Below are 12,500 nucleotides of genomic sequence, written 5' to 3' on the forward strand. Positions count from 1 at the left end.
TGGTGGTGTTCGTTAGTGCCTGTTCTGGCTTACTGTACTACACAGGCACCGCCTTACTAATCCCCATACTGACAACAGTAATCGCTGAGTCACAGAGTCAGACTGAGTGAGTGTCCCCATGGTGGGGGCACAGACGGAAATCATCCTTTCTTTCTTCTTTTTTTTTTTTTTCTCTCTCGCTGTCAGTTTCTGATATCGGTGTGTGTGCGTTGGCAGAACTGACAACACAAAGATGCAGAAAAAATACCAGAAAAAAAAAAAAGATTTGCTGGAAGTGAAAATACCAGTCGGAAGAATTGGGATTCAGTGCCCAAGCACTGTTCAAGTGTGCACATGGAAATATATGTATCTGCACTCTGGCGTTTGAGTAATAAGAATGATAGCGATGATAATGACAATAGAAGTATTTATATAGCGCTTCATCTTGTGTAGACAAATCAAAGCACTGTAGGAGTTTTTCACACCGGTCTTTTCTGTGCATGAATAACTGATTCAGGTGAGGCAAAACATAGATTAATGTAAATATAAACCTGGAGACAGTGTCAACTGGAAAGAGGGAGGGAAGGGGGAGGGGAGGCAGGGAAGTGGGGGGTGGGAGGGGGGAACTGTTCAGGAAAGAGTTAGGTTTTAAAGATCAGACTTGAAAGCAGAGTGAGATTTGATGAAGCTAAAGAGAGAGATCATTCCAAGCGCAGGGTCTGGAGACAAGAGGTTGTGGTGGCTGAGTGTGAAGTGTTTGGTTCTGTGAACATGGAAACAGAGTGGACTTGAAGCCGATCATAGAGAGCGAGATGGCATAGTGATGCAGCATAGGGTGGGATTCTTCTTCTTCTTCTTCGTTCATGGGCTGCAACTCTCACCTTCACGTGTATGCATGCGATTGGGCTTGTACGTGTATGACCGTTTTTACCCCTCCAAGTGGGCAGCCATACTCCATTTTCAGGGGTGTGCATGCTGGGTATGTTCTTGTTTCCGTAACCCACCGAAGGCTGACATGGATTACAGGATCTTCAACGCGAGTATTTGATCTTCTGCTTGCGTATACACTTGAAGGGGGTTCAGGCACTAACTAAGCAGGTCTGCACATATGTTGACTTGGGAGATCCGGGGGAAAAAATCTCCACCCTTCACCCACCAGACGCCGTTACCAAGATTCGAACCCAGGACCGTCAGATTGAGAGTCCAACGCTTTAACCACTCGGCTGTTCTGCCCGTCATAGGGTGGAATGAGTGACCTTTGTTTCACTTTATGGGTTATGGCGCTGTTTAGAATTGATTTGTTTGTCCTAAACATCAGCATGTATGCCTGACCAGAGTATCAGTATCAGTAGCTCAAGGAGGCGTCACTGCGTTCGGTCAAATCCATATACGCTACACCACATCTGCCAAGGAGATGCCTGACCAGCAGCCTAACCCAACATGCGTAGTCAGGCCTTGAGAAAAAAATTAATGAATTAAAAAAATAAAATGAAACAAAATAAAATAAAATAACAAAAAAAAGAAAGAAAAAGAATGAATAAAAAAAATAATAGATAAATACATAAAAATACTACTACTAATAATAATAATGGCCCATAAAATAAAATAAATTAAAAATAAAATAAAATAAAATAACAAAAAAAAGAAAAGAAAAAAAAAAAAGATAAATACATAGAAATATTACTACTACTAATGATAATCATAATGGCCCAGAACTATGACTTGGAGGCAGACAGTGCAGAAAGTCCTCTCCAAGTTAGAAGAGATGCTCACCAAGCATTCCAGGCCAAAGAGGCTTAAAAAGAAAGGCCCAAATCCAGACAGACAGACAGACAGACAGACAGAGAGACAGACCAGCATCAGACTTCACTCGTGCACAGTGTGGGAACACTCAAGGCCTGACTAAGCGTGTTGGGTTACGCTGCTGGTCAGGCATCTGCTTGGCAGATGTGGTGTAGCCGTATATGGATTTGTCCGAACGCAGTGACGCCTCCTTGAGCTACTGAAACTGAAACTGAACTGAAACAGTGTGGGAAGGATTTGTTTGTATTTGTATTTGTATTTCTTTTTATCACAACAGATTTCCCTGTGTGAAATTCGGGCTGCTCTCACCAGGGAGAGCGTGTCGCTACACTACAGCACAACTCATTTTTTTATATTTTTTCCTGTGTGCAGTTTTATTTGTTTTTCCTATCGAAGTGGATTTTTCTACAGAATTTTGCCAGGAACAACGCTTTTGTTGCCGTGGGTTCTTTTACGTGCGCTGAGTGCATGCTACACACGGGACCTCGGTTTATCGTCTCATCCGAATGACTAGCGTCCAGACCACCACTCAAAGTCTAGTGGAGGGGGAGAAAAAATATCGGCGGCTGAGCCGTGATTCGAACCAGCGCGTTGAGATTCTCTCGCTTCCTAGGCGGACGCGTTACCTGTAGGCCATCACTCCATATATAGGAGGGGACTGTGACTCTCCCGTAACTGGCCTGTCCAGCCACACCCCGACGCTGTATCGCTCATCATCCAGAGTGCAGCACCATGGTCTCCCTGGAACTGATGCATGCCACTTTGTAGTCCTATTTTATTTATTTATTTATTTTTTTAAATATTATTATTATTAGTAGTAGTATTTTTATGTGTTTATCTTTTCTTTTTTTTTAAATTTATTTTATTTCTTTTTTGTTATTTTTTTATTTATTTTATTTTATTTTATTTATTTATTTATTTTTTTTCTTTTATTTATTTTCTTTCATTTATTTATTTATTTATTTATCTTTTCGAGGCCTAAGTTGCGTTGGGTTACGCTGCTGGTCAGGCATCTGCTTGGCAGATGTGGTGTAGCGTATATGGATTTGACTGAACTGGCCTGTCCAGCCACACCCCGACGCTGTATCGCTCATCATCCAGAGGGCAGCACCATGGTCTCCTGGGACTGATGCATGCCACTTTGTAGTCTTTTTTTTTATTTTTATTTTTTAATATTATTATTAGTAGTAGTAGTATTTTTATGTGTTGATATCTATTTTTATTTATTTATTTATTTTTTGTTATTTTTTTATTTATTTAATTTTATTTTATTATTATTATTTTTTCTTTTATTTATTTTCTTTTATTTATTTATTTATTTATTTATTTATCTTCTCGAGGCCTGACTAAGTTGCATTGGGTTATGCTGCTGGTCATGCATCTGCTTGGCAGATGTGGTGTAGCGTATATATGGATTTGTCCGAATGCAGTGACGCCTCCTTGAGCTACTGATACTGATACTGATGCGGAGTCCTAAAATGTTTCAATCTGATTTGTGTCATGAGACTTTCAGTCACAGTGTTATAATTGTGATTAAATGTACATTTTTTTTTTTTTTTTTTTTTTCATTTCTTCCAGTTCTGTACAACTTGCAAGTTCGGTTTCTGGAACAGAATCTTATCTACACGTACTGTGGTAAGTGTTAATGTCAGTGTGTGTGTGTGTTTGTGTTAGTATGTGTGAAATGGGTGGTTTGTTGGAGTGTGTGTGTGTGTGTGTGTGTGTGTGTGTGTGTGTTGGTTTGGTCCCAGCCAGCTTAATCTGTTGTGACAAAAAAAAAAAAAGTAACACAGTGCAACGAAATATGACACGACATGACACGACACGACACGACACGACACGACACAACACAACACGATGTATGATGTACAGGTATAGTGCTGGTAGCCATCAACACCTACAAGTACCAAGAGATCTACGGCAATGACATCGTCCACAACACAGCACAGCACAGCACAGCACAGCACAGCACAACACAACACAACACAACACAACACAATGTATGTATGATGTACAGGTATAGTGCTGGTGGCCATCAACCCCTACGAGTACCTGGAGATCTACGGCAATGACATCATCCACAGCACAGCACAACACAGCACAGCACAACACAACACAATGGATGTATGATGTACAGATATAGTGCTGGCGGCAATCAACCCCTATGAGTACCTGAAAAGCTATAGCAGTGACATCCACAACACAGCACAGCACAGCACAACACAGCACAACACAGCACAGCACAGCACACCACAGCACAGCACACCACAGCACACCACAGCACAACACAACACAACACAATGTATGTATGATGTACAGGTATAGTGCTGGTGGCCATCAACCCCTACGAGTACCTGGAGATCTACGGCAATGACATCATCCACAACACAGCACAGCACAGCACAGCACAGCACAGCACAGCACAGCACAATGGATGTATGATGTACAGGTGTAGTGCTGGTGGCCATCAACCCCTACGAGTACCTGGAAATCTACGGCAATGACATCATCCACAACACAGCACAGCACAACACAGCACAACACAACACAACACAACACAACACAATGTATGTATGATGTACAGGTATAGTGCTGGTGGCCATCAACCCCTACGAGTACCTGGAGATCTACGGCAATGACATCATCCAGGCGTACAGTGGGCAGGACATGGGGGCCATGGACCCCCACATCTTTGCCGTGGCCGAGGAGGCCTTCAAGCAAATGACCAGGTGTGTGTCAACTCCGACAGTTCTCAGAACTCAGCACTCATTTACGACGTGTGCAATAGCCGAGTGGTTAAAGCGTTGGACTTTCAATCTGAGGGTCCCGGGTTCGAATCACGGTGACGGCGCCTGGTGGGTAAAGGGTGGAGATTTTTACGATCTCCCAGGTCAACGTATGTGCAGACCTGCTTAGTGCCTGAACCCCCTTCGTGTGTATATGCAAGCAGAAGATCAAATACGCACGTTTAAGATCCTGTAATCCATGTCAGCGTTCGGTGGGTTATGGAAACAAGAACATTCCCAGCATGCACACCCCCGAAAGCGGAGTATGGCTGCCTATATGGCGGGGTAAAAACGGTCATACACGTAAAAGCCCACTCGTGTGCATACGAGTGAATGTTGGAGTTGCAGCCCACGAATGCAGAAGAAGAAGAAGAAGCACTCATTTACTAGGTCGATCGCCTTCAATTTGAAGGCTGCATCATCGGCATAACATCGTGTTTTCGGCATGATGAGGGTGTACGCTTGAGCAGAGTAGAACTGAATGCTGATCTGAAGGCTTTAATGTGCGCGGATTTGATTTATAAATCCAGAAGCTCATCCAAAAATTCACGGACAGAAATCATGATTTTGGTGAGTTGAAGGGCAGCTAAGAATAGACGAGAATGTGACACTCCTGGGATCGTTAAAATCTGCAAGTAAGCCGCATCATTGTATAAGCCGCAGAGGTTGAAGCTGGGGTAAAAAGTCGCGGCTTATAGACCAAACTTTACGGTAATTGTCATAAAACCCATCAGAAGAATTGTAGACACTAAAAACAAAACACAAGAAACAAATAAAAGCAAAAGCAATTAAGTTGTGAGCACATGCAGGATATTCCACAAGACATAGTTATGGACTGCGAACTTTAAAGCACTCATATATATATATGTGGGAGTGCCTTTTGGACAACAGTTTATTCACATACATAACACTTTGCAGAACCAGTGTAAGGGTGTGGTGTGGTGGTGCGGTGTGTGGCAGGTTTGAACAGAACCAGTGTAAGGGTGTGGTGTGGTGGTACGGTGTGTGGCAGGTTTGAACAGAACCAGTGTAAAGGATGTGGTGTGGTGGTGCGGTGTGTGGCAGGTTTGAACAGAACCAGTGTAAGGGTGTGGTGTGGTGGTGTGGTGTGTGGCAGGTTTGAACAGAACCAGTGTAAAGGTTTGGTGTGGTGTGTGGCAGGTTTGAACAGAACCAGTGTAAGGGTGTGGTATGGTGGTGTGGTGTGTGGCAGGTTTGAACAGAACAAGTGTAAAGGTGTGGTGTGGTGTGTGTGGCAGGTTTGAACAGAACCAGTGTAAGGGTGTGGTATGGTGGTGTGGTGTGTGGCAGGTTTGAACAGAACAAGTGTAAAGGTTTGGTGTGGTGTGTGTGGCAGGTTTGAACAGAACCAGTGTAAGGGTGTGGTGTGGTGTGGTGCGGTGTGTGACAGGTTTGAACAGAACCAGTGTAAGGGTGTGGTGTGGTGGTGTGGTGTGTGGCAGGTTTGAACAGAACCAGTGTAAGGGTGTGGTGTGGTGGTGCGGTGTGTGGCAGGTTTGAACAGAACCAGTGTAAGGGTGTGGTGGTGTGGTGTGTGGCAGGTTTGAACAGAACCAGTGTAAGGGTGTGGTGTGGTGGTGCGGTGTGTGGCAGGTTTGAACAGAACCAGTGTAAGGGTGTGGTGTGGTGGTGCGGTGTGTGGCAGGTTTGAACAGAACCAGTGTAAAGGTGTGGTGTGGTGGTGCGGTGTGTGGCAGGTTTGAACAGAACCAGTGTAAAGGTGCGGTGTGGTGGTGCGGTGTGTGGCAGGTTTGAACAGAACCAGTGTAAAGGTGTGGTGCTGTGTGTGGGCAGGTTTGAACAGAACCAGTGTAAAGGTGTGGTGGTGTGGTGTGTGGCAGGTTTGAACAGAACAAGTGTAAAGGTTTGGTGTGGTGTGTGTGGCAGGTTTGAACAGAACCAGTGTAAAGGTTTGGTGTGGTGTGTGTGGCAGGTTTGAACAGAACCAGTGTAAGGGTGTGGTGTGGTGGTGCGGTGTGTGACAGGTTTGAACAGAACCAGTGTAAGGGTGTGGTGTGGTGCGGTGTGTGGCAGGTTTGAACAGAACCAATGTAAAGGGTGTGGTGGTGCGGTGTGTGACAGGTTTGAACAGAACCAGTGTAAAGGTGTGGTGCGGTGTGTGGCAGGTTTGAACAGAACCAGTGTAAAGGTGTGGTGCAGTGTGTGGCAGGTTTGAACAGAACCAGTGTAAAGGTGTGGTGTGGTGGTGCGGTGTGTGGCAGGTTTGAACAGAACCAGTGTAAAGGTGTGGTGCGGTGTGTGGCAGGTTTGAACAGAACCAGTGTAAAGGTGTGGTGCAGTGTGTGGCAGGTTTGAACAGAACCAGTGTAAAGGTGTGGTGTGGTGGTGCGGTGTGTGGCAGGTTTGAACAGAACCAGTGTAAGGGTGTGGTGTGGTGGTGCAGTGTGTGGCAGGTTTGAACAGAACCAGTGTAAGGGTGTGGTGGTGTGGTGTGTGGCAGGTTTGAACAGAACCAGTGTAAAGGTGTGGTGTGGTGGTGTGGTGTGTGGCAGGTTTGAACAGAACCAGTGTAAAGGTGTGGTGTGGTGCGGTGTGTGGCAGGTTTGAACAGAACCAGTGTAAAGGTGTGGTGTGGTGCGGTGTGTGGCAGGTTTGAACAGAACCAGTGTAAGGGTGTGGTGTGGTGTGGTGTGTGGCAGGTTTGAACAGAACCAGTGTAAAGGATGTGGTGTGGTGGTGCGGTGTGTGGCAGGTTTGAACAGAACCAGTGTAAAGGTGTGGTGTGGTGTGTGGCAGGTTTGAACAGAACCAGTGTAAGGGTGTGATGTGGTGGTACGGTGTGTGGCAGGTTTGAACAGAACCAGTGTAAAGGATGTGGTGTGGTGGTGCGGTGTGTGGCAGGTTTGAACAGAACCAGTGTAAGGGTGTGGTGTGGTGGTGTGGTGTGTGGCAGGTTTGAACAGAACCAGTGTAAGGGTGTGGTGTGGTGGTGTGGTGTGTGGCAGGTTTGAACAGAACCAGTGTAAAGGATGTGGTGTGGTGGTGCGGTGTGTGGCAGGTTTGAACAGAACCAGTGTAAAGGATGTGGTGTGGTGGTGCGGTGTGTGGCAGGTTTGAACAGAACCAGTGTAAAGGATGTGGTGTGGTGGTGCTGTGTGTGGCAGGTTTGAACAGAACCAGTGTAAGGGTGTGGTGGTGCGGTGTGTGGCAGGTTTGAACAGAACCAGTGTAAAGGTGTGGTGTGGTGGTGCGGTGTGTGACAGGTTTGAACAGAACCAGTGTAAAAGTGTGGTGTGGTGTGTGGCAGGTTTGAACAGAACCAGTGTAAAGGTGTGGTGCTGTGTGTGGCAGGTTTGAACAGAACCAGTGTAAAGGTGTGGTGTGGTGGTGTGGTGTGTGGCAGGTTTGAACAGAACCAGTGTAAAGGATGTGGTGTGGTGGTGCGGTGTGTGGCAGGTTTGAACAGAACCAGTGTAAAGGATGTGGTGTGGTGGTGCGGTGTGTGGCAGGTTTGAACAGAACCAGTGTAAGGGTGTGGTGTGGTGTGTGGCAGGTTTGAACAGAACCAGTGTAAAGGTGTGGTGTGGTGTGTGGCAGGTTTGAACAGAACCAGTGTAAAGGTGTGGTGTGGTGTGTGGCAGGTTTGAACAGAACCAGTGTAAGGGTGTGGTGTGGTGGTGTGGTGTGTGGCAGGTTTGAACAGAACCAGTCGATCATCGTCAGTGGAGAGTCCGGGGCGGGAAAGACGGTGTCGGCCAAGTTTGCCATGCGTTACTTCGCCATGGTGGGCGGGTCCCAGGCTGACGAACAGACTCAGGTGGAGAGCAAAGTGCTGGCCTCCAACCCCATCATGGAGGTGGGGACGCTGTTTGGTTCTCCTCTCTCTCTTTGTCTGGTTTCTCTCTCGCTCACTTTCTGTCTGTGTGTGTGTGTTTGTGTGTGTGTTTGTGTGTGTTTGTGTGTGTGTGTGTGTGTCTGCTTGTCTGTCTGTCTGTTCTGTGTGTGTGTATGTGTGTGTGTGTGTGTGTGTGTGTGTGTGTGTGTGTGTGTCTGTCTGCCTGCCTGTCTGTCTGTCTCTGTCTGTCTCTCTCTCTCTTCTGTGTGTGTGTGTGTGTGTGTGTGTGTGTGTGTGTGTGTGTGTGTGTGTGTGTGTGTCTGCTTTTCTGTCTGCCTGCCTGTCTGTCTGTCTGTTTCTTCTCTGTGTGTGTGTCTGTCTGTCTGCTTGTCTGTCTACCTGTCTGTCTGTCTGTCTGTCTCTTCTCTGTGTGTGTGTGTGTGTGTGTGTGTGTGTCTGTCTGTCTGCTTGTCTGTCTGCTTGTCTGTCTGCCTGTGTGTGTGTGTGTGTGTGTGTGTGTGTGTGTGTGTGTGTGTCTGTCTCTCTCTCTTCTCTCTCTCTATTTCTCGATTAGGCATTTCTGACTTGAACGTACACCGATTTAGATAAAAGTCATGTAATGATTATGAAGTGTTATGTCCTTTGTGCAGAGCATCAAAAGAAAATGATGTGCATTTCGTTCTCTGTTGTCCAAAACTTAGCGATATTAGAGCTGAATTTATTAATCCTAAATATTACACAGATCCTTGTCTGTTCAAACTAAGTTTGTTAATGTCATGCACAAAAAACCTGATGTTATACGTAGTCTCTCTGTGTTCTTGTACAAGGCCTTCAGAGTTAGGGATATAGTCATTTATATACATACACATATACATATGTACACACACATACATATACATATACACGTACATACATACACCCACATATAATATAATGTAAAATCATCACAGGCAATATCATAGTCTCACATCACATCACCTTGATTAAGGTTTATAAACACCACAGGCAAAGTTACATGTACCATATTAAATCTGCGTATACATGATAAACTATCATGACTGTCACCCATGATTATGTTTCACACCACAAGTTGATTTCTCTTGCTGAGGCTTTGAAGCGTTGTGTTGCAGGCGATAGGCAACGCCAAAACGACGCGGAACGACAACAGCAGTCGGTTTGGCAAGTACATCGAGATCAGCTTTAACAAACAACACGCCATCATCGGTGCCAGTATGAGGACCTACCTGCTGGAGAAATCCAGGTGTGTGGTCAGCAGTCTGCTACAGTCTGTGTCTTGTGTAGTGTCCGTGAATTGAATACTGTGTTGTGCTGTGTTGTATTATGCAGTCGTTCGGATGAGACGATAAACCGAGGTCCCGTGTGCAGCATGCGCTTAGCGCACGTAGAAGAACCCACGGCAACAGAAGGGTTGTCGCTGGTAAAAATTCTGTGAGAAAAGTCCACTTCGATAGGAAAACATAAAGAAAAACTGCAGACAGGAAAAACTAAAAAAAAAAAAAAAAAAAAAGGAGGGCTCTCAGATTAGCGACGTGCTCTCCCTGGGGAGAGCAGACCAAATTTCACACAGAGGGTCTGTTGTGACAGATACAATACAATACAATACAATACAATACAATGCAATGCAATGCAATGCAATGCAATGCAGTGCAATACAATGCAATACAGTATTGTATTGTATTGTGCTCTATTGTATTGTGTTGTATCGTATTGTGTTGTATTGTATCGTATCATTTTGTATTCTATTGTATTGTGTTGTGTTCTATTGTATTGTATCATATTGTGTTCTATTGTATCGTGTTGTGTTCTATTGTGTTCTATTGTATCATATTGTGTTCTATTGTATTGTATCGTATTGTATTGCATTGCATTGCATTGTATTGTATTGTATCATATTGTGTTCTATTGTATTGTATCGTATTGTCTTCTATTGTATTGTGTTCTATTGTATTGTATCATATTGTCTTCTATTGTATTGTGTTCTATTGTATTGTACCGTATTGTCTTCTATTGTATTGTATCGTATCGTATTGTGTTCTATTTTATTGTGTTGTATTGTGTTCTGTTTTATTGTATTTCTCATTGTCTTCTATTGTATTGTGTTCTATTGTATTGTACCGTATTGTCTTCTATTGTATTGTATCGTATCGTATTGTGTTCTATTTTATTGTGTTGTATTGTGTTCTGTTTTATTGTATTTCTCATTGTCACAAGAGATGCTCTGTGTGAAATTTGGGCTGCTCTGCCCAGGGAGAGTGCATCTCCACAGTGAGGCAGCACCCTTTCTTTTTTTTTTTCTTTCTTTTTCTTTCTTTCTTCCTGCCTGCAGGTAGGTGTATCTGCTTTCCTATCAAAGTGGATTTTTCTACATCATTTTGCCAGGGACGCCTCTTTTGTTGCTGTGGGTTCTTTTCACATGTGCTGTGCTAAGCGCAGGCTGTACACGAAACCCTCAGTTTTTTTTTTCATCTTATTGGAATGACTACCATCCAGACCACCATTCAAGGTCTTGAGGAGGAGGAAGTAATAATGCTAGTGAGCATGGGATTTGATCCTGCACCCTCAAATTCTCTTGGGTTCCTTCTCTCGCTTACAAGGGACCACCACGTACGTAGGCATCTTTCAGTCTCGGAAGACTATGGAGTTGCGCTCTAGGTGTTTATTCTGGTACAGCGTCGGGTGTGGCTGGCCAGTCCGACGTGGGAATGACAGTCCCTGTGGCAGAGGGCACAGATGAAGTCTGATGCTGGTCTGTCTGCCTGGGCTGCGGTCTTTCTTCTCATTCTCTTTTCCTCGTGTTACTGAGCGAGTGTCTCTTCGAACTTGGAAAGACCTTTCTGTGCAGTCTGTTTCCATGCTGACCGTTCGAGGGCTGTTGCTTCCCAGTTGTTCTGGTCGATGTTCAAGGCTTTTAGGTCCCTCTTGCACATGTCTTTGAATCGCAGCTGTGGTCTGCCTGTGGGACGTTTTCCCTGCACAAGTTCTCCGTAGAGGAGGTCTTTAGGGATCCGTCTGTCGTCATCCATGCGCACGACATGGCCGAGCCAGTGCATACATCTCTGTTTCAGCAGCGTGTACATGCTGGTGCATCCAGCTTTTTCCAGGACAGTGTTGTTTGGGACCTTGTCCTGCCAGGTGATGTTCAGAATGCGTCGGAGGCTACGCATGTGAAAAGCATTGAGCTTACGCTCTTGTCGGGCACACACAATCCAGGACTCGCTGCCATACAGGAAAATTCTCTTGGTTCCTTCTCTTGCTTACAAGGGATCACCACTCCACCCATATACCATGAATATGTCATGGAAAAGTGCTTTCTTATTATCTGAAGATATTATTATTGTCAATTATTGTTGTTATCCCTGTGGGGATGCCACGGGTCTTTCAGTATGATTCGACGGGCACAATAGCCGAGTGGTTAAAGCGTTGGACTTTCAATCTGAGGGTCCCAGGTTCGAATCTCGGTCGGTAACAGCGTCTGGTGGGTAAGGGGTGGGTAAGGGGTGCAGACCTGCTTAGTGCCTGAACCCCCTTCGTGTGTGTACACAAGCAGAAGATCAAGAAGATCCTGTAATCCATTGTCTGCGTTCGGTGGGTTATGGAAAACAAGAACATACCCAGCAGGCACACCCCCGAAAACGGACTGTGGCTGCCTACATGGCGGGGAAAATACAGTCATACATGTAAAAGCCCACTCGTAATCATACGAGTGAACGTGGGAGTTGCAGCCCACGTACGAAGAAGAAGAAGAAGTTTGATTTGTATCCCCACGGTCTAGAAACTCTGTGCTAGAAATTTCTGCTTTTTTGTCACTCGCTTTGTGTGTGTTTTTTTCTTCTTTTTTTCTTCTTCTTCTTTCTATCATCTCTTCCTGTCTTGCTTTCTGCCTTCATGGTCCATTTACTTATATGTATTTTTTCTGGAAAGTCTTGAATATTTTTCGTTTTCTGGGCATGATGTTTGGGCATTCTTACTATTTGTATTTGTATTTGTTTTTATCACAACAGATTTCTTGGTGTGAAATTTGGGCTGCTCTCCCCATGGAGAGTGCGTCGCAACACCACAGCGCCACCCATTTATTTTTGTCTTTTTTCCTGCTT

General features: G+C 45.0%; 1 protein-coding gene across 2 annotated transcripts in view; it reads left to right on the forward strand.

Moving 5' to 3' along the window:
• The window catches only part of LOC143275657 (unconventional myosin-Va-like), a 162,237-nt gene that overhangs the window by 34,744 nt on the left and 114,993 nt on the right, over positions 1 to 12,500 (forward strand). For both annotated transcript variants that reach the window (XM_076579931.1, XM_076579932.1), the window contains 4 exons: positions 3,361 to 3,417; positions 4,367 to 4,511; positions 8,244 to 8,406; positions 9,516 to 9,646. In XM_076579931.1, coding sequence (XP_076436046.1) covers positions 3,361 to 3,417; positions 4,367 to 4,511; positions 8,244 to 8,406; positions 9,516 to 9,646 — 496 coding nt within the window. The remainder of the gene's footprint in view (positions 1 to 3,360; positions 3,418 to 4,366; positions 4,512 to 8,243; positions 8,407 to 9,515; positions 9,647 to 12,500) is intronic.

This window comes from Babylonia areolata, chromosome 30, assembly GCF_041734735.1.
Source record: "Babylonia areolata isolate BAREFJ2019XMU chromosome 30, ASM4173473v1, whole genome shotgun sequence".
Lineage (NCBI taxonomy): Eukaryota > Metazoa > Mollusca > Gastropoda > Neogastropoda > Buccinidae > Babylonia > Babylonia areolata.